This window comes from Kogia breviceps, chromosome 3, assembly GCF_026419965.1.
Source record: "Kogia breviceps isolate mKogBre1 chromosome 3, mKogBre1 haplotype 1, whole genome shotgun sequence".
Taxonomy (NCBI): Eukaryota; Metazoa; Chordata; class Mammalia; order Artiodactyla; family Physeteridae; genus Kogia; species Kogia breviceps.
Genome location: NC_081312.1, coordinates 46105076 through 46123662, shown reverse-complemented (window position 1 = coordinate 46123662; position 18587 = coordinate 46105076). Strand labels below are relative to the sequence as shown.

Sequence of the window (18587 nt, the reverse complement as noted above, 5' to 3'; positions counted from 1 at the left end):
CCGATTTGTCAAGCCATTTGCAAACATCTTCCCCTTCCTGTATTGCTTTTAGCTCTGTACAATTTTGGCCAACGGATCCGTGTCCCGGGGTTAGGCTGTATTCACACCTAGCCAGCTTCGAGGCCTGGCTCTAAAGACCGCAAGCGTAGGGAATCCAGAACCTGCCTTCAACCTTCTCTTCAGGAGACAAGTTAACAATCTCCGCCAGGCTGCCCAGAACGCCACCGGCCACTGGCGTTTCCTCCAGACTGCTCAGAACTCCGGAACGTCGGGGCGCTTTCCTCCCGCCGAGAGAAATCAGCCGCCCGGGAGCGAGCGCAAGGAACAGCCGCGCCGCCGGGGCCAGGCGGGCCACAGTGCCACCCAGGCCCTGTAGGGGGCGCGCGCGGCCGGGCCCGGCCGAGCAGAGGAGAGGCGGAGCGCGGGCGGGGGCAGCGCGCTCGAAGCTCGGCGCTTCCTGTTCCGGCGCCAGGAGGAGCCGCGCGCTGCTGGTGCTGCTGCCACCCCCGTCTCCGTCGCCGCTGCCGTCGGTCGGGCTGCGCTCAGTTCTTCAGCGCTCAGTTCCCTCGGACCCATCGCCGCTTCTAGACCTTGCTGCGGGTTCGGATATTGCCGGGTGAGGCTGCCTCGGCGCTGGCGGGGTCGTGGAGGGGAGCAAAGGAGCACGCCCAAGCGGGACGCGGGCGCAGTAACGGAGATACCTGAGTCGCCTCTTTGGGGGCCGGGGTCTAAGGGTTTCTCCCCATCGTCTTCCTCCCGGCTGCGGGATGTCGGCTCTCTCGCCCCCCAAGGAGAAGGCGTCGGAGGCGGGTGACGTCGCGCCCGATGGGTTTCTCCGCGCGTGACGTCAGGCCTGGCTGGGGGCGGGGCGGGGAGCGGCCTGGCCCCTCCCCCACCCCTTCCCGGGCAGGCGCGACCCGCTCGGAGGCCGGTTCGCTCCGGTTGATCCCGGACTCCTTTTGTTCGTTTGGCACTTTAGGGCTGCCGGCCTCCCGCCCCTTGGCCCTGACCCCCTCCCCCACTCAATAATTTCCAATGAAAGGGAGAGGGAGGCCTAAACAGATTCTTGGTGGAGTCTGTGACGCTAGTTTAAGATTTTTCGCATTGTGACGTTTTGGTCATTATTTTTTAGAGGAGTTGCTAGCAGATACCTTAGATGAATACCCATGACAGAAACGATGAGAAGTGTTGAGTTCTGTAATACTCCCTTTCTTTAGGATTTAGGAGCGCTTGGTGGCTTTGGACCGTTTTCTTCTGAAAACCAAGAGTAGTGCTTTTAATAAATGAGGATTCTAATGTTGAAGCATCGAACCGTACTCACCTGACTGAAAAAAAAATTTTTTTATATCATTGCTATGAAGAAATACACACTCGTACACGTGGTGGTTGTATGGGCCCCATTACAGGGGAAGGTAGCTTTCAGAAATCTTTCAGAAGTTCTTTGTTTAGGAGTGTTCATTGGGCAGGGAGAACAGACATTTTTCTTGCTACTGGTGTCTTGAACCTCCTATTCAAAACTAGTTTGTCTCAGAAACTTGCGCTGTGTGTACTAGAATGTCCTTTTCCTCTCTCCAGGAGGAACGGAGACCCAGACACAGCCCCTTAACCGAAATCCCTGGGACCAGTGTGTTTTGGAATTCAGAAATCTTTGGATTTTATCTTTAGATTTTAGACAGTAAGGTGCAAAGATGAGCGATCACACCAGCAGAGTCGGGGCAGCATCCCTAATCCAACAGTAATATTTGTGCAGCAAATAGGGGAGAATTAATGGAAACTGTAGAATAGCCTCAGGTCAGGTTTTGCCACCAAGTAAGTTTTATACCAAACCTGGGAGCATTTCTTTCATTTTTAGAGCTTTCTGAACTGAGAACTGTAGATAAAGGTTTGTGGACCTATCGTAGCAATTTGTAAAAGCTAACATTTGTTCAGTTTTCGCTATGTGCCAGACAATGACCAAGAGAGTTGTTTATTATGTAAGTCTTAACAGCAAATCTGTGAGGTGGATGCTACTCCAGTCTGCTTTCACCTCTGGGGTTTGCACAGCTCGGCTTGTGCAGAGCCAGCCAGTGAAGTGCAGTGTTACGTAGTCTGTCATACTGTTGGCGTTCACTCTTTTTAACCATAAGCAATATGCCCATACACAGGAAGACAAAATAATGTGTCTGTTTTCCGGGCACTTTTATTATAGGCACTTGATCTACCAGTCCCATTTAGTCTCTCCTGTTACTGGCCTGTTCTTTATAGTTGAAGTAACAGGTTCATTCAGGTGAGCTGACTCAGAGACATTCAAACCTTGGTCTAGAGACTCTCTGCTAAGGCTTTCATATTCCTCCATTTTCTACATTCTAACCAATCTGAACTGCTTACACCAGGGGTCCCCAACCGCCAGGCCATGGACCCGCACGTCCGTGGCCAGTTAGGAACCAGGCCGCACGGCAGGAGGTGAGCTGCGGTGAGCGGAGCGAGCAAAACTTCATCTGTCGCTCCCCATCTCTCGCATTACCGCCTGAGCCATCCCCCTCCCGCCACCCCCGCTTCCGTGGAAAATTTGTTTTCCGTGAAACCGGCCCCTGGTGCCGAAAAGGTTGGGCACCGCTGGCTTACACTTACCACGGATCTCTTGTCCCCCTCTCAGCTTTTGCACAGACTGCACCTTTCCCTAGAGCCTATCGCAGCTCTTCACCTCATTGTTCTCCCAGACTGCAAAGGCACCACTCCTCGGGACTCCTTGTCTGACACTCCTTTCCTTGATTCCTTTAGGAGCTTTTCAAGGTGCTCCCATAGAGCCCTGCGCTTACCCCAGGTAACCTACTGTTTAAATGGTAGTTCTCCGCCATACTGTGAACGCCTTTAAGCGTTTATTCCATGCAATACTATTCATTTCCCCAAGGCCCAACGCAGTACCTGGCACTTATGTTCCAATAAATATCTAAATGTAGAAAATAACGGCTGACATGAGGTTGTGGGGAAAAAATTTTTTTTTAATTACATGTTTTTAAGTAATTTAAAATGTTCAAAAAGTTGCAGATCCCCAATTTCTTGAGTTGCCCAAATGTAGATTAGAGTGTATCTGATAAACGCCAATACTAAAACTTATCCTATATGTTCATTCAAAATTTATATTTTCAGTACAATATATTACCACTACTGTATCCTCTCTCCATACTAAACAAAACCATGCAAAAATCCTGATTTCCCTTAGTGACTCTTAATAAATATGTTACTTGTTTATAACTGTAGATTATTAAATATTTTACTTATCTGTGAAGTAGTCGGGAATTATAACTGTTTTGCTGATGGGAAGATTGTCTCTGGTTAAAAAGTTTGCCTTTGTCAAAAGATTCAGACAAAAGGATTGGTGTCCATGTTTCATAACTGTGTAGTCCCATACCGTTTATGACTCCACTACAATTTGATGGCCTGTTGAAATATTCCTTTTCCAATAGTCACTAGTAATTTATGGAGTTCAACTTTTTTAAACCTCACCATGATAGAATTACCATTTTTACTCTAAAGGCCATACGCTTACAGAAATGTTTTACTTTTCTAGTGCATGTTGAAAGAAATTTTGTACTCTTGTTTTAAAGTTGCTCCTCAGAAAATACAATGATTGGGCTTCCCTGGTGGTGCAGTGGTTTAGAGGCCGCCTGCCAATGCAGGGGACATGGGTTCGAGCCCTGGTCCGGGAAGATCCCACATGCCGCGGAGCAACTAAGCCCGTGTGCCACAACTACTGAGCCTGTGCTCTAGAGCTCTTGAGCCACAACTACTGAGCCCTCGTGCCACAACTACTAAAGCCCACGCACCTGGAGCCCATGGTCCGCAGCAAGAGAAGCCACCGCGATGAGAAGCCCGTGCACCACAATGAAGAGTAGCCCCTGCTTGCCACAGCTAGAGAAAGCCCACACGCAGCAACGAAGACCCAACACAGCCAAAACTTAAAAAAAATAAAAATACAGTGAGGGCTTCCCTGGTGGCGCAGTGATTGAGAGTCCGCCTGCCGATGCAGGGGACACGGGTTCATGCCCCAGTCCGGGAGGATCCCACATGCCGCAGAGCAGCTGGGCCCGTGAGCCATGGCCGCTGGGCCTATGCGTCCAGAGCCTGTGCTCCGCAACGGGAGAGGCCACAGCAGTGAGAGGCCCGCGTACCGCAAAAAAAAAAAAAATACAGTGATTATTCTTCACATAATGTGTACTGCCATAAAGTATTAACAGAAAGTTTTGGAAGTGATAGCTTTAGATTATTCTGAAAAGAAAAATTAAAATCTTCCTTGATTTTACACTTTTTTTTTTTCCTAGTTCAAGGTTGCATTGGCCTCATCTTAATTCGCATAATCCATATATTTGGGAATCGTTTTTTAGAAAATCTAGGGTTTGGAGAATCCCCTGGTGGTCCGTTGGTTAGGACTTGGCACTTTCACTGCTGGGGCCCCAGGTTCAATCCCTGGTGGGGGAGTTAAGATTCCACAAGCCACGTGGTATGGCCAAAAAAAAGAAATAAAAAAAGAAAACCTAGGGGTTTTTGTGGGGTTTTTTTTTACATTCTGCAACTCTTCTCATATTGGAATAGTGATGTCCAACTCTATTTTTTAACCTTTTTATGATGAAGTATTCTCCAAATAATAAATTGGAATGTTTCCAATTAATATGAACACTGTTTATTCTAGGCATGGAGAGCAGGTCACTTTACTATGCAGTTCTATAGAACAGGAAGTGACTTATTTCTAATCCCTTTGGTCAGGGCTTTATTATTTCCTCTATCTTCCAGGATTTGATTTTGAATGTAAACTTTTGAAAGCCAGAGTTGTGAATCAGTTTGATATTATTAACTAATGGAATATGATATTTTAATGTAATGCTATGATTAATTAACCATAGTTTTTCAAAAACTAAGAGGGAGATGAGTTAATTCTGAAAACCCAAACCGTAAGACCACGTGAAATTCAATGAGTTGCTTCGTTGGTTCGGTTTTCTGCTCCAGAATTAGTGTGAACTTTGATACAGAACTATTTTCTGTTTCGAAAAGGCTCACCCTGTTTGAAAAGAATGTTAGTCTTAGGTAGACTTTAAACTTGTTGTGCATGGATTAACTTTAGTCCTAAGAATTTACTATTGTGTGATGTGACATTTTAGTGTAAAACAAACCTTAACATGGGAATGACTAGATAATTGTATTTGCTACACATTCATGATGTGTTTTTTAATATTATGAATTAAGAGCAGGCTTATAGCAGTTGCAGCAGTAGGCTTCCTGTTCATTTTATCATTCCTCATGATAACCAAATCATACATAATAAAACTGTAAATGCAAGGATGGCTCAATATTAAGCAATATATATGTATATATGTATAACTATATTATGTATTGATGGGACAAAGGAGAACTGCAAGATCAACTCATTAGATGCCAAAAAAAATCATCTGAAGAAATTCAGTGTTGGGTTTTTTATTTTTAACTAGCGAAATAGGAATAAATAAGTCTAGCAAAATAGGCATAGATAGAAACTGCCTTACTGTAATTTTTTTTTAATCTCAAAACTAAAAATGAGTCATATATAAACATAAGAAGCATTGCCAGGAGAGTTGAGAAGAAGACTACTGTGCTCGTGCTATCTTATTTAATATTTCATTGTTGTTTAAGTCCTTGCTTAGGCAAAAGAGAAAAGAGGTGTAAATACTGCAAAGAGAAGGTAAAAATTATTTTTTGCTAATGGCATAATTCTTTTTTTTTTTTTTTTTTTGTGGTACGCGGGCCTCTCACTGTGTGGCCTCTCCCGTTGCAGAGCACAGGCTCAGTGGCCATGGCTCACGGGCCCAGCTGCTCTGCGGCATGTGGGATCTTCCCGGACCGGGGCACGAACCCATGTCCCCTGCATCAGCAGGTGGATTCTCAACCACTGCGCCACCAGGGAAGTAAATTTTTTTTTTTTTTTTTTTTTTGGCATAATTCTTTATCTGCAGATTCCAGAGAGTCAACTGAGACTTTCAGGATAAAATAATTCAATAATGTCGCTGCTTACAAAAGTAATACACTAAAATTTGAAACGCTTTCCCATATATGAACAACCAATTAGAAAATATAATGGAAGAACCAATTTAAAACCACAAGAAAACGATTACCATTTAGAAATCTAACTCAAAAAATGTGTAAGAGTCTTGATTTTTAAAAACTACTGAGTGGGGACTTACCTGGTGGCACAGTGGTTGGGAATCTGCGTGCCAATGCAGGGGACATGGGTTCGAGCCCTGGTCTGGGAAGATCCCACAGGCCGTGGAGCAACAAAGCCCGTGTGCCACAACCACTGAGCCTGCACTCTAGAGCCCATGAGCCACAACTACTGAGCCCATGTGCCACAACTACTGAAGCCCGCGTGCCTAGAGCCCGTGCTCTGCAACAAGAGAAGCCACCGCAATAAGAAGCCCATGCACCACAACGAAGAGTAGCCCCTGCTGCCAGCAACTAGAGAAAGCCCACATGCAGCAATGAAGACCCAATGCAGCCAAAAATAAAATAAATAAATTTATTTAAAACAAAAAACTACTGAGTGATAATTAATGACAGTGATGGGAACTAGAAAGACATACCTTGTTCTTGAATGAGAATATTTTATACTTTAAATGTATGAAATGTCCCCTAAATTAATCTGTAAATTTAATGTGTTTTTTTGTTGTGTTGTTGAGTTTTGTTTGTTTTTTTTACAAAATGATCTAGAAAAAATAAGCATGAAAATATTCAGGAAAATCTGAAATAAACAGTAATAGTAGGTCATAAAATTTGTTTAAAATTTAAAGATGCCCTGATAAGATGAGATGTTATAGTGTGGATCAGTAGGAAAGAATAGAGTTCACAATACCTTTGGGAAATGATGGAGGCTCTATGACTTGGTGGTTAAGAGCCTTGGCTCTGGGGGCTTCCCTGGTGGCGCAGTGGTTAAGAATCTGCCTGCTAATGCGGGGGACAGGGGTTCAGGCCCTGGTCGGGGAAGATCCCACATGCCACAGAACAACTAAGCCCAAGAGCTACAACTACTGAAGCCCACGTGTCTAGAGCCCGTGCTCCACAACAAGAGAAGCCACCACAATGAGAAGCCGGCGCACCGCAACGAAGAGTAGCCCCCACTCGCTGCAACTAGAGAAAAGCCCACGCGCAGCAACGAAGACCCGATGCAGCCAAATATACATAAATAAATAAATAAATTTATTTTAAAAAAACAAAAAATCTGCCTGCCAATGCAGGGGACACAGGTTCGAGCCCTGGTCCGGGAAGATCCCACATGATGTGGAGCAACCAAGCCCATGCACCACAACTACTTAGCCAGCACGCCTAGAGCCTATGCTCTGCAACAAGAGAAGCTACTGCAATGAGAAGCCCACGCACCGCCAAGAAGAGTAGCCCCTCCTCACCACAACTAGAGAAAGCCCACGCACAGCAACGAAGACCCAACACAGCCAAAAATAAATAAATAAATAAAATAAATTTATTTTATATATATATATATATTTAAAAAAAAAAAAAAAGCCTTGGCTCTGCAGTCAGATGATACATGGATTTGAATCTCTTCTCTGCTTGTCACTAGCTCTGATCTTAAACAGGGTAACTTGTTAAGCTTCCTTTTCTCCAGCTGTACACTGGGAGTGGTAATAGAATCTGCATCTATTAAACGAGGTTATACACCTAAAGCACTTAGCATGGTGCCTGTTCCATGATATATTTACATATATGTGTGTATGTATATATATTCAGTGTTTGTTGTCAGTAGCAACTGTAGAATGTGTTAAAGGTAGCTTATCAAATGGGTTCGAGTCCTGGTCCAGGAAGATCCCACATGCCGCGGAGCAACTAAGCCCGTGTGCCGCAACTACTGAGCCTGCACTCTGGAGCCCGTGCTCTGCAACAAGAGAAGCTCCCGCTCGCCAGAACTAGAGAAAAGCCCGTGCACAGCAATGAAGGCACAACACAGCCAAAAATAAAAATAAATTAATAAATAATTTTTTTTAAAAAAGATAGCTTGTCAAGTCTATTGAAAAAAGATTATTCAGTAATTGAAAGAACAGAAAGATTTTAAACAAGTTAAACCATAGAAGTACTAATAGAAAGCATCGGTGAATTTTTTTGTCTCATATGACAGACGTCTAATTTCCTTAATGTCTTACAAAGCATTAATAAAAAGATGTACTACTAAGTAGTAAAATGATCAAAGGCAAAATAGAGTCCATACTGTGTTACTCTATTTATATGAAGTCAAGGAACAAGCGAAAACTAAGAAAGTGATTGCTGAGTGGCAAAGGGGAATTGATTGGAACGTGGCACGAGTAAACCTATGGAGTGAAGGAAATATTCTGTCTTGGATGGTTACAGGGGCATATGCAACTGCCAGAGCTTGTTTACCTGAACACTGATCTGTGCATTTTATTGAAAATTAATTATACTTCAATTATAAAAATTGATAAAAGTGGTCCTAGGGCATGAGCATATTCACAGAAAAAGAAGTCTAAATGTGGTATTAAATTTAAATGATGCTCTACTTTCCACTTAATTAAAGAAATATAAGTTAAAACAAGATGCCAGTTTTTAACCTACCATAATGGAAAATGATTTATAAATTTAATAACATCCAATGGTGAAGAGGAGTTTTTAAAAGGTAGAGTGTAAATTGGCATGGGCTTTTTGAGATGGATTTTAGATGACCTTACCTGTTGACTATGTATTTCACTTCTGTACTTTTTCCTGGTGATAGACTCGAAAAGATAGGTGTTTAAAGATGTTCACCGGGGCTTCCCTGGTGGCGCAGTGGTTGAGAGTCCACCTGCCGATGCAGGGGACGCGGGTTCATGCCCCGGTCCGGGAGGATCCCACATGCCGCGGAGCGGCTGGGCCCGTGAGCCATGGCTGCTGAGCCTGCGTGTCCGGAGCCTGTGCTGCGCAACGGGAGAGGCCACAATAGTGAGAGGCCCGCATACTGCAAAAAAAAAAAAAAAAAAAAAAGATGTTCACCGTGTCATTGTTTAAAACAATTCAAACTGTGAACAACCTAAACTGCCACCAACTTGAGACTGTAAACTAAATTATGGATCAATTTTATATGATGTGCAGCCAGTAAAAAGGGCTGAAGTTTACAGAGGTGTATGAACTATTATGGAAATTTTTCCTATATAAAGAAAATCATTATATAAATGATTAAGATTCCATTTAAGTAAAAATAGTGTATGCATCATTCCTTAAAGAATATATGAGAAATTAAACACTGGTTTTGAAATATTCCTTCTTTCTTTTTTTTTTTTTGTTTGTTTGTTTGTTTGTTTGTTTGGTTTTGTTTTTAGGAAAATGTCTGATGAATTTTCGGTAAGTTGATGCATTTACTCTTCATAAGTTTTTTGGCTCTTAGAAAAAAGACATGGGCCTAACTGGGCCCTAAGTCTTCCAATGTAAAAGAGATGCTTTTTGTGATTCTTGGTTTTTGTTTTTTTAGCATGTGATTTTGATAGATGATTTGCCTTAATTTACTTAGCTATGTTTGACAATGCATTCTGTCGTATTTATTTCTTTATGAATCCTTAAGTAAAAAAATTTTTAAAGGGTTACTTCTGTTCTCTTTTAACCTGATAGTGTTAATAATAGCCAACATTTATTGAAAATTATATACCAGGCACTGTGTTAAGTGCGTTAAACGAGTCATCTCATTTAGGCCTCAAGTTAACCCTAAACTGTTGTTTTGAAAATGAGGAAACTGAAGCTCAGAGAGGGTATGTAACTTACTTGAGGTAAAGCCAGGATTGAGATCACACTGTGTTGGTCAGTTGTATTTAGAAAACTTGAGCTTCTCTGAGGAATTTGCATTGTAAAGCTGTTATTCGAGGTAACTCCTAAATTTTGTATTAAATGAGTTGTTTTTTAAAAAACTGAACAGCTTGGCTTTTGAAGAATCCCTGACCCTATAGCTTACTATCCTTTATGGGTTTGTAATTATGTTTGGCATTGCTTGTCCCTGAATAAGGTCAATAAGACACACCTGTTTTGTATTCCAGTTGGCAGATGCGCTACCCGAACACTCCCCTGCCAAAACCTCTGCTGTGAGCAATACAAAATCCGGCCAACCTCCTCAAGGCTGGCCAGGTTCCAACCCTTGGAATAACCCAAGTGCTCCACCTTCTGTGCCATCTGGACTCCCACCAAGTGCAACACCCTCCACTGTGCCTTTTGGACCAGCACCAACAGGAATGTATCCCTCTGTGCCTCCCACCGGACCACCTCCAGGACCCCCTGCACCCTTTCCTCCTTCTGGACCATCATGCCCCCCACCTGGTGGTCCTTATCCAGCCCCAACTGTGCCAGGCCCTGGCCCCACAGGGCCATATCCTACACCAAATATGCCCTTTCCAGAGCTTCCGAGACCCTATGGTACACCCACAGATCCAGCTGCAGCTGGTCCTTTAGGTCCATGGGGATCCATGTCTTCTGGACCTTGGGCACCAGGAATGGGAGGGCAGTATCCTACCCCTAATATGCCATATCCATCTCCAGGGCCGTATCCCGCTCCTCCTCCTCCCCAAGCACCAGGGGCTGCACCACCTGTTCCATGGGGCACTGTTCCACCAGGAGCCTGGGGACCACCAGCGCCATATCCTGCCCCTGCAGGGTCATATCCCACACCAGGACTCTATCCCAGTCCCAATAATCCTTTTCAAGTGCCTTCAGGACCTTCCGGTGCTCCACCGATGCCCGGTGGCCCCCATGTGAGTGTTTAATTTGTTATTTAACATGCAGTAATAGTCCCATAAGCACAACTGAAAGGTTGCCTCCAGTTTTGGATGGAAGATTAGAAAGCTTTTAAACCTTTTTTAAAAAGGTGTGTGTATATTAAAAAAGTAACTTTCAAACTTCAGGTAAACTTCGGTAAAGCATTTAAAAGGATGAAAACAATATTCCTGGTACTAAAAATAGAAAAATTCCCCAAATATCCCCAAAGACTTTGTAACGTAGTAAGCAGTGTCCTCAACAGCATCCTTGAGGTAAACTCAAAGATGTGTTTCATTGGATTTTTTTTAACATTTCTCAGTACTGTTTTATAGCATCACACCAAAGCACAAGTTCACTAAAAGTAATCTCTGCCAGTCCGGCTAGATATAGAGGTAGATTTTTAGAGAATCCAGGGCAGTGAATGTGTAACGTTGCCCATCTTTCATGCAACTGTCCATAGTGTTTCTCAGCCAAGGTTTTGTTAGATCCTCAGCAGTACTGATCTCAAGATTATACCAATCTCTGCATTGCCAATTATATGTAATGCTGTGTGCTTTACTGTCAGCCAAGCTGGAGTTAGGTTGACATCTTAGTTGAGGACCCTTTCTTGGGCGTATGACCAAATAGAAAAGCACCCTGTTTACCCATGAACTGAGCCAAGGCAGATGCTCCATAGGGGCGAAAAAATCTATTTATTCTTAACAAAGTACTAATCAGATCTCCAACCAGATTAATCAAACATCCACCTTAATTGTAAAGGAGAAATAACCTTAATAAAGTGCCCCTAAAACTTCTTTTCATTAGTGTAACTTTTTGCTCTGTATATAATGTCTTAAAAAATTATTTTTGTAAATTGTATGCCAGAATATGTGAGATGATTAGCTGTTTGGCTTTATTAAGCAATAAGTTTATTTTAAGCCACAGCAAGGAGTTAATCAACTCCATTTACAAAATCTAGAAGTTTACTTTTTCTTTTTTCTATTGCAGTCTTACCATTAAGTTAACAATGGATGAAGAGATGACGCTTTGCTTTTTGAAGTACATATATATATATGCACTTGAATGCATATATAAAAATTGCTGTTTCACTATTCTTAGAGGGCATTCATGAAAGAACAACTCTTGCACCTCTCAGAAGATATCTGCCTCTTGTGCTTGGATGTGTAGTACATCTGATGGAAACAATCAGATAAAAATGTAAAAGTAAATCATTCAAATGTGATTTTTATTCGGTTTTTATGGAAAGTTAAAGTAATTAAGTATATTGAATAGCTCTTTGATACAATTTGTTTAAAACAAATTTTCGATTTGTTTAAATTATGAAACTAAATACTTACTTTTTCCCCTAAATAAACACACTTTGAAAACAATCACATTGTCATAATTTAAACAAATGATGCCTCTCAACATCTTGAGCTGCTCTATCTATAGGATAAATAAACCTGGTCCTTCTGAGGTTATCTTTTGGATATACATTTTAAAACTTGGTAATTATTGTCAGATGTTGAGTTCATTTTTATCCTTGAGCTTTTAGTGAAAACTTTACTTCATTTTGAGTTCCACCTGATTTATTTCTAGCCATATGGGTCATACAGCTCTAAAATCTGCCCTTTATGGAAACTGTTTTCTTTTTAATGCAGGCCAACGTGTATATGTAAATTATATTCTTAGAGAATTGGTGATCTCTTTGTACTTGTAGAATAGATTATGATGTGTCCATATTACTTTGGAAAGAGCTCAAGGAAGGAAATATTTCTCTCCTTTGTCTTGAACCTCAAACTAGAAGAGACCCTAGGAACTGCTTCATAGTAACAAGTAATTTGCATTCCCACAAAACACGCTTCTACAGGACTCTTCCTGTAGCCCCCTCTCCCTCGGTTCTTTAGAAGGAGCACTTCCCTTCATTCCATCCTGATGCGGAAAACTGGCACACTCTAGGGGTCTCTCACAAACACAGAAGTTATGTTTAGAGAACCTTAGTCATACAGACATGACTTCTCTTTGTACAAGTGTGATCGAAACACGTTACGTGTTTCAGAGTCTGGTTAAGCAATGTCATCGTCTCTTGCATAGTTTTCCTGAGTCTGTTTGTAACGTGCTTATGGCTAACAGTTCACTTCTGTATTTGTTGACCGGTAAGGCAGGTAAATAGGTAGAAGAATGAGTGCCATCCTCAAAAACTATTCTCTAGCTGTAACACTGAGAAGAATCATAAAGTGTAGATCTCTGCAATTGAGTTTAAAGCAGTGTGACTGTGTTACTTAAAAATAAGTGTTTTTTGTAACCTCCAGAATAGCTTTTTGGCACCTTATCTTTAAATCTGATTTTTAGATTTGGGATAGAACTGACCATGTTATTTGTCAAATTTTGAATGTATCCATTAGGTTACTAAAATGTATTGTGACTTTCTTGACCAGTATATGAGAGATTTATGCTGGAGCTCTTACCTTTGCTTAGAAATAAAATATTTAGTAGTTTATTTCTCTTATAGTTAAAATGTCAAGAATGCCAAATGCTGCCAGTTTAATGGTTTGATAGCTACCTCTTTTTAAGAAAGCAAGATTGTCACCTTTGAGAGGAACATTCAGTATTTAGGCCTCCCTTAAGTAGATGATAGATTGAGGCTTTCAGAATTGAAACTAATTTGTTTAGATATTTTCAGACTGGGGAATGTTAGACAGCCCTTTCATAGTGGCACAGTCTTTTTTTTTTCTTTCACTTTGTAGGGACAAGTGGCAGCTATCTGCAACACTCCTGGAATCTGTTGTAGCCTTCAATTTATAAGGCAGTAGCCTTAGAAGGTGTCATAGCTTAACTTATCAATCAGTATCATAATGTCAGCTAACTCTGGAGGGATGATAGGCAAAGTGAGATGGCAACAAGATATCTCTCCTTTTGGTTATTTTGGCTGTCCTACCTTGGAATAAGTTGACAACTCTGGCTTTAGATAAAATAACACTAGAGAGGATAACGTTTGACTACAAGAAGAATAGGTAGCAAGTTTGGGAATCTCTTATTGTGGAGTCCATTTACTGTCAGAGAAAATCTTATGCTAAAGGATTTGAAGGGCCATGAATACAAGATTTGGAATTATTACCCCTTATAAGTATATTAACTGCTGGTGACCCATACTGCCCAGTGCGTCCTAGATGATACTGCCATTTTAAACTTGGCTTTTCGAGGATTTTCCAACTGATTGTTGGGAAATTTTTTTTAAACATAAGAATTGAAATCAAAGGGAATAGAATTTGCTTTTACATTCTTTTTAATTTTCAAGCATCATTTCTCAACTTGAGGGAGGGGCATCTCAATTCTTGTGGGTACTTGGGGCCAAAAAGTATTTTTAGGTTCAGGGTGGAGTTAAGAAAAGCAGAAGTTGTTTCAAGGGAGGAATGGAGGAAAGCATCTAAGAAGGTTTTTGTCTTTACAAGGGAATAATGTTGCTTTTAAAACAAGTTATGCTAGGCTGAGATTGGTTTGTGGAAGAGACTGCTTGTTAGAAAGTATGTTTGGTCTTAAGGGAATATGAAGTATGGAATATGCTGGCATTTGGACTTTCAGAGCAGGAATTTGAAGATAAATTTGATGGAGATAGTTGAGATGTGTTGAGAAATAGTGTCTCTGAAGTTAGAATCTTAGATTTTGAAATGTTGAGGCTAAAAATGACAATGAAAAATTAAAGTATAGACCTTAGGTCCTCATTCACACACTCAGTCCTCAAGAATCAAGGCTCCTTAAAGGAGTGCTTACAATGCCTTGGGTTGTCTGAACTGGACCTGGCCTGACACTTTTTCATGCTTTTGAAGATGGCTGTTTACAGCTGTGACTCCATAGCCCTGTTTTCTGTAAAGTAATATATTGATTATTTGGGAATAGACAGTACATTTTTTTAATTACCCTTCATTCTTTGTCAGTTTTACTGTTTATTGTTTTCAGTAGAGAATAATAAAAGGGCAGAGAAGAAAGGGGGTGAATTTTGGGCCTCAGTCTGTCATACCACTACAATGGGATATTAGAATATTTTCTAGAAAAGAAGTCAGTTTTTCCCCTGCTTTTTTTACCTCACAGTTATTAGTGCTGCCTGTTGTAGACAGATGTACAGCTTTTGAAACTATTTGTATCAACATAGCTCTACTCAGAGTTTCAATTAAAATACTGTGCCTAGTTTGCATATCAGTCAGTTGCCTACACTTTCAAAAGATTCGTGCCAGTGTCTTCCTTCCTCACCCCGAATAATCTAGTGCTAGATCTATAGAATGCCTGGTTTATAAATCTTGGAAATTAAACCTAAGCACAGACCTTCAAGTGTTCAAGTTTTTGAAAAGTGTAAGGCTTGATTCAGATGAATCACACTGATCCACTGTACTGTGCATAGAAAGTGGTGGGTGGCTTTCAGGGAAGACTATAATTTTATCTTAATAAAGCAATATTTAGCATTGAAGACAGACACTGTTTGTTTTATTTTCAGAATTCTGCCAAGTAAAACAAAAGTTGCCAATAAAATAATCAGTATTAAAGAAATGGCCATGCAAGCTTCTGGCAATAGACAGCATCTGAAAACTGCATTCATTCAGCAGACACTCAGATGTCCATGATCCAGGTGCTTTGCCAGATGCCACAGATACAGAGACGAAGAGAATGCCTGTCTTTCAGAGGCTTAACAGCCTAGGGGGAGGCATTACAGAATTGATGAATATATCCAGTATTAGTTTACCTGGACAAACAGATTTTAGTATTGCCGCTGGTGGAATCTATAGACTAGCCTTTGCGCATTTAAAGAACAAAGTAGGGCATACCTTTTTTTAAAGTAAGAAAATGCTTTCAAGACTGTAGTGTTTGTCAGTGCAACTATCAAGAGTACAAAGTAATGGGATGTTTTTCCTCTAATTTTCCCCTGGATAAAGGCACTTTCACTGCCTGTCACTGATTAGTAGATCCTGATTTATTGCCATTAAGTAAACTTGACTTCTTATGCGTGTTCTATAAAGCATTTTTTTCCTTGATATTTTTGTATTTTTTCTTGATATTGTGATTTTTTTTCATTGACTTAATAATGACAAATTTAATGTATGTAATTGTCTATGCATTTTAAGTTAAACTGCCTGAAATGTGATTTGACACATACACATTTGTTTGTATTCTGAACTGTAAGCAATCTGTTGAGATGTTAGGTTTTATCACCTGCTGCTGTATTTGTAAACAAAGACAAATGTTGCTTTAAGACGTAATTATAATTAGGAACAGTCTATGGATGTGATACTTGATATTTTTTAAGATAAACTTGTTTGCTTTTGTGTATTACACCTGAAAAGTTTTTTTTTTAAATGTATTTTCATGGTTTCACAGTTTTTCCATTTATTTTAATCTTTAGGCCCAATTCTGGGCTTCCCAGAGCAAGTCCAGAGCTTGATTAACTGCTAATTTGTTGTCATAAAGAGAGAAAGAAAAACAGCCCGAGACATCCCTCTGTATGTGATCTGCCTTTCACTAAGGCATTTAAATAGGCTGCCTGGGAACAACCCCTCCTCCACAAACCATCTTTCAACACATTGTCCGCTGTGAGGATTTCCTCTTCTCCCTTCAAGGCTAGCCTTGCTTTGTAACCAGGTTACCTACACCTGAAGTCAGGGAACTTTCCCTATCTGCCCGTGCTGCCACCACCCCGCTTTCTTTTATGAAAGATACTGCTACGCCTGTAGTAAGGGTCACATTATTAAACTTGGTGTATAGTTGCTGTTTTCTTTCCACAGGGGGTTTGCTAGCCTTTCCTGAAACCCAGTGTGAGTGGGGCTATAAACAAGTGAATAATTTGTGGTATATTCTGTTTTTGGAAAGGATTTCTGCTTTTTGCCTTTGGACAAAAAAAAACATAAATTTTTAAAGTTGCATTTGATGTCTTACATATCTCCTAAAAGTACCCACCTAAAGTGGAGCTGTGAAATGGGTAGTGAAATACAAGATCACTCTGGAGCAGGGCTGGGGAGTTTCCCATCATGAACAAACACATTCTTGCCTGGATACCTGACACAAGCAAGTTCTTTTTTTAATCACCATTTTAAAACTTAGCACTAGTCCTTTTGCAACAATCCTTTTGCAAAATAGAATCCTAACTATAAGCTCATTTATTTTAGATAAGGCAATAGAATTCTAATACCAGAAGAGAATTTGGGCCTTCTCATAGAGTTTGTTCCTATCGCATTTGAACAGTATTCTCAATGAGGGCAGGTTTTTATGTTGATGCGTTAAACAATTTCTTTTCATACTATATCTTGCAGTTCTCTGGGATTCCCAGAACGAGGAGGAGACAGAGCAGGTTCAGCTTAGTTCCTCTCTGCTTTCTCTAGAGCAATTACACAGTTCCACTGTATGGCAGTTTGAGCTGCCATAACAAAATATAGACTGGGTGGCTTAAACAGAAATTCTTATGGTTCTGGAAGCTAGGAAGTCCACGATCAAAGTGCTAGGTAGTTCAGTTCTCAGTTTCGATGAGAGCTCTTCCTGGCTTGCAGACTCCTCACTGTTTCCTCCCATGTGGAGAGAAGCAAGCTCTCAGTTGTCTCTTATTATACAGACACTAATCCCATCATAAAGGCCCCCTCTCCAAATACCATCCTGTTGCAGGTTAGGACTTAAACATGGATTAGGGTCGCAGGGGCACAATTTGGTTCATAGCACTTACAGATAAGGTGTTCGAGGGAACAAAAAGTTTTGCTGCTTTTAAATTCTTAAAACTATTGTAGATGACCACATCTCCTAGTTGAAGTTAGCTAAAATCAGTCAGATTCACAAGTATAATAGAATCTCCATCCATCTAGAATTCTAAGCTATGCTTAAAGTGTTAAGTGTCACACAAGAAAAGAGGATTATTTAACATTTTAAGTTTTTGCTCTGCCTTGTTTTATATTAGCCCTTATTTTTTAAGATAGTCATTTGGACGAGCATTCCTTAGAGATAGGTAGGTAGATTTAAAAGACAGCATTTTTTAGGAATAAGGAAATCTTTAAAAGAGGGTAAGTAAATCCCAAGGCCTCCTTACATGACAATGGCATCAAAATAGGGTTTGTCTACTAGATTATATTTTGCTCAGGTATCCAGTACCCTTTATATGCAGTTCCTTGATTACTAATCTAGACCCTTGCCTTTTCTCTTCCACAAGACATCCTGACTTGTTCTTGTCCCCTTAAACACTGAGTAGATTCCAAAGCTATGGGAAAACTAGGAAAACACTCAACTGGTTAACTTTTTAGATAAAGAGGCCAAGTTAACTGAGCTTCATGTATTGTCCTACTTCTTACCCAGCTTCATTTCCTGGGAGCTAGTAACTATAGCTCTTCTGTACACTTTACATACTTTAGCTCATGGAACTCAACACCCTGCATTTGAGATGTACACAATCAAGGAGAAGACAGAAGTCTACTTGACTTTAAATACACTGTCCCAATTAAGACACAACAAACCTCTAAGACAAGGACATTTCTTAATCCTCATTTTATAGATAATGAAACTACAGCTAAGAGGTAGAGATCACATGGTATGTTATGGAACTGAGAATCCTAGGTGTGACTGATTAACAAAGCTTTGCTCTGTTCCACTTTGCTGCAGAATGCTGCTTTCCTAAGAACAGGTTCTCCATCTTACACGTGCCTGCCATGGTTGCCTTAGCACTGTAGTTCTGCTTCCAAAATTGTATACCTGGAAAGTCAAATCCATCTAACATGTATTGAATGTTATGTAGCAGAGCTTTCACACAGTTTATGTCATTGAATAAGTTTCATTAGATATTCACTTTAAAAATCTAGTGTTTTGGGCTTCCCTGGTGGCGCAGTGGTTGAGAGTCCGCCTGCCGA

General features: G+C 40.9%; 1 protein-coding gene across 1 annotated transcript; it reads left to right on the top strand.

The window, feature by feature from the left end:
• The first annotated feature begins 442 nt into the window (after positions 1 to 442).
• On the top strand, positions 443 to 16622 carry MAPK1IP1L (mitogen-activated protein kinase 1 interacting protein 1 like). Its single transcript, XM_059055730.2, has 4 exons — positions 443 to 616; positions 9324 to 9345; positions 10029 to 10736; positions 11728 to 16622. Exons 2-4 carry the CDS (start codon positions 9328 to 9330, stop codon positions 11737 to 11739), a joined length of 738 nt encoding a protein of 245 aa, XP_058911713.1. The 5' UTR covers positions 443 to 616; positions 9324 to 9327; the 3' UTR covers positions 11740 to 16622.
• The last annotated feature ends 1965 nt before the right edge of the window (positions 16623 to 18587 follow it).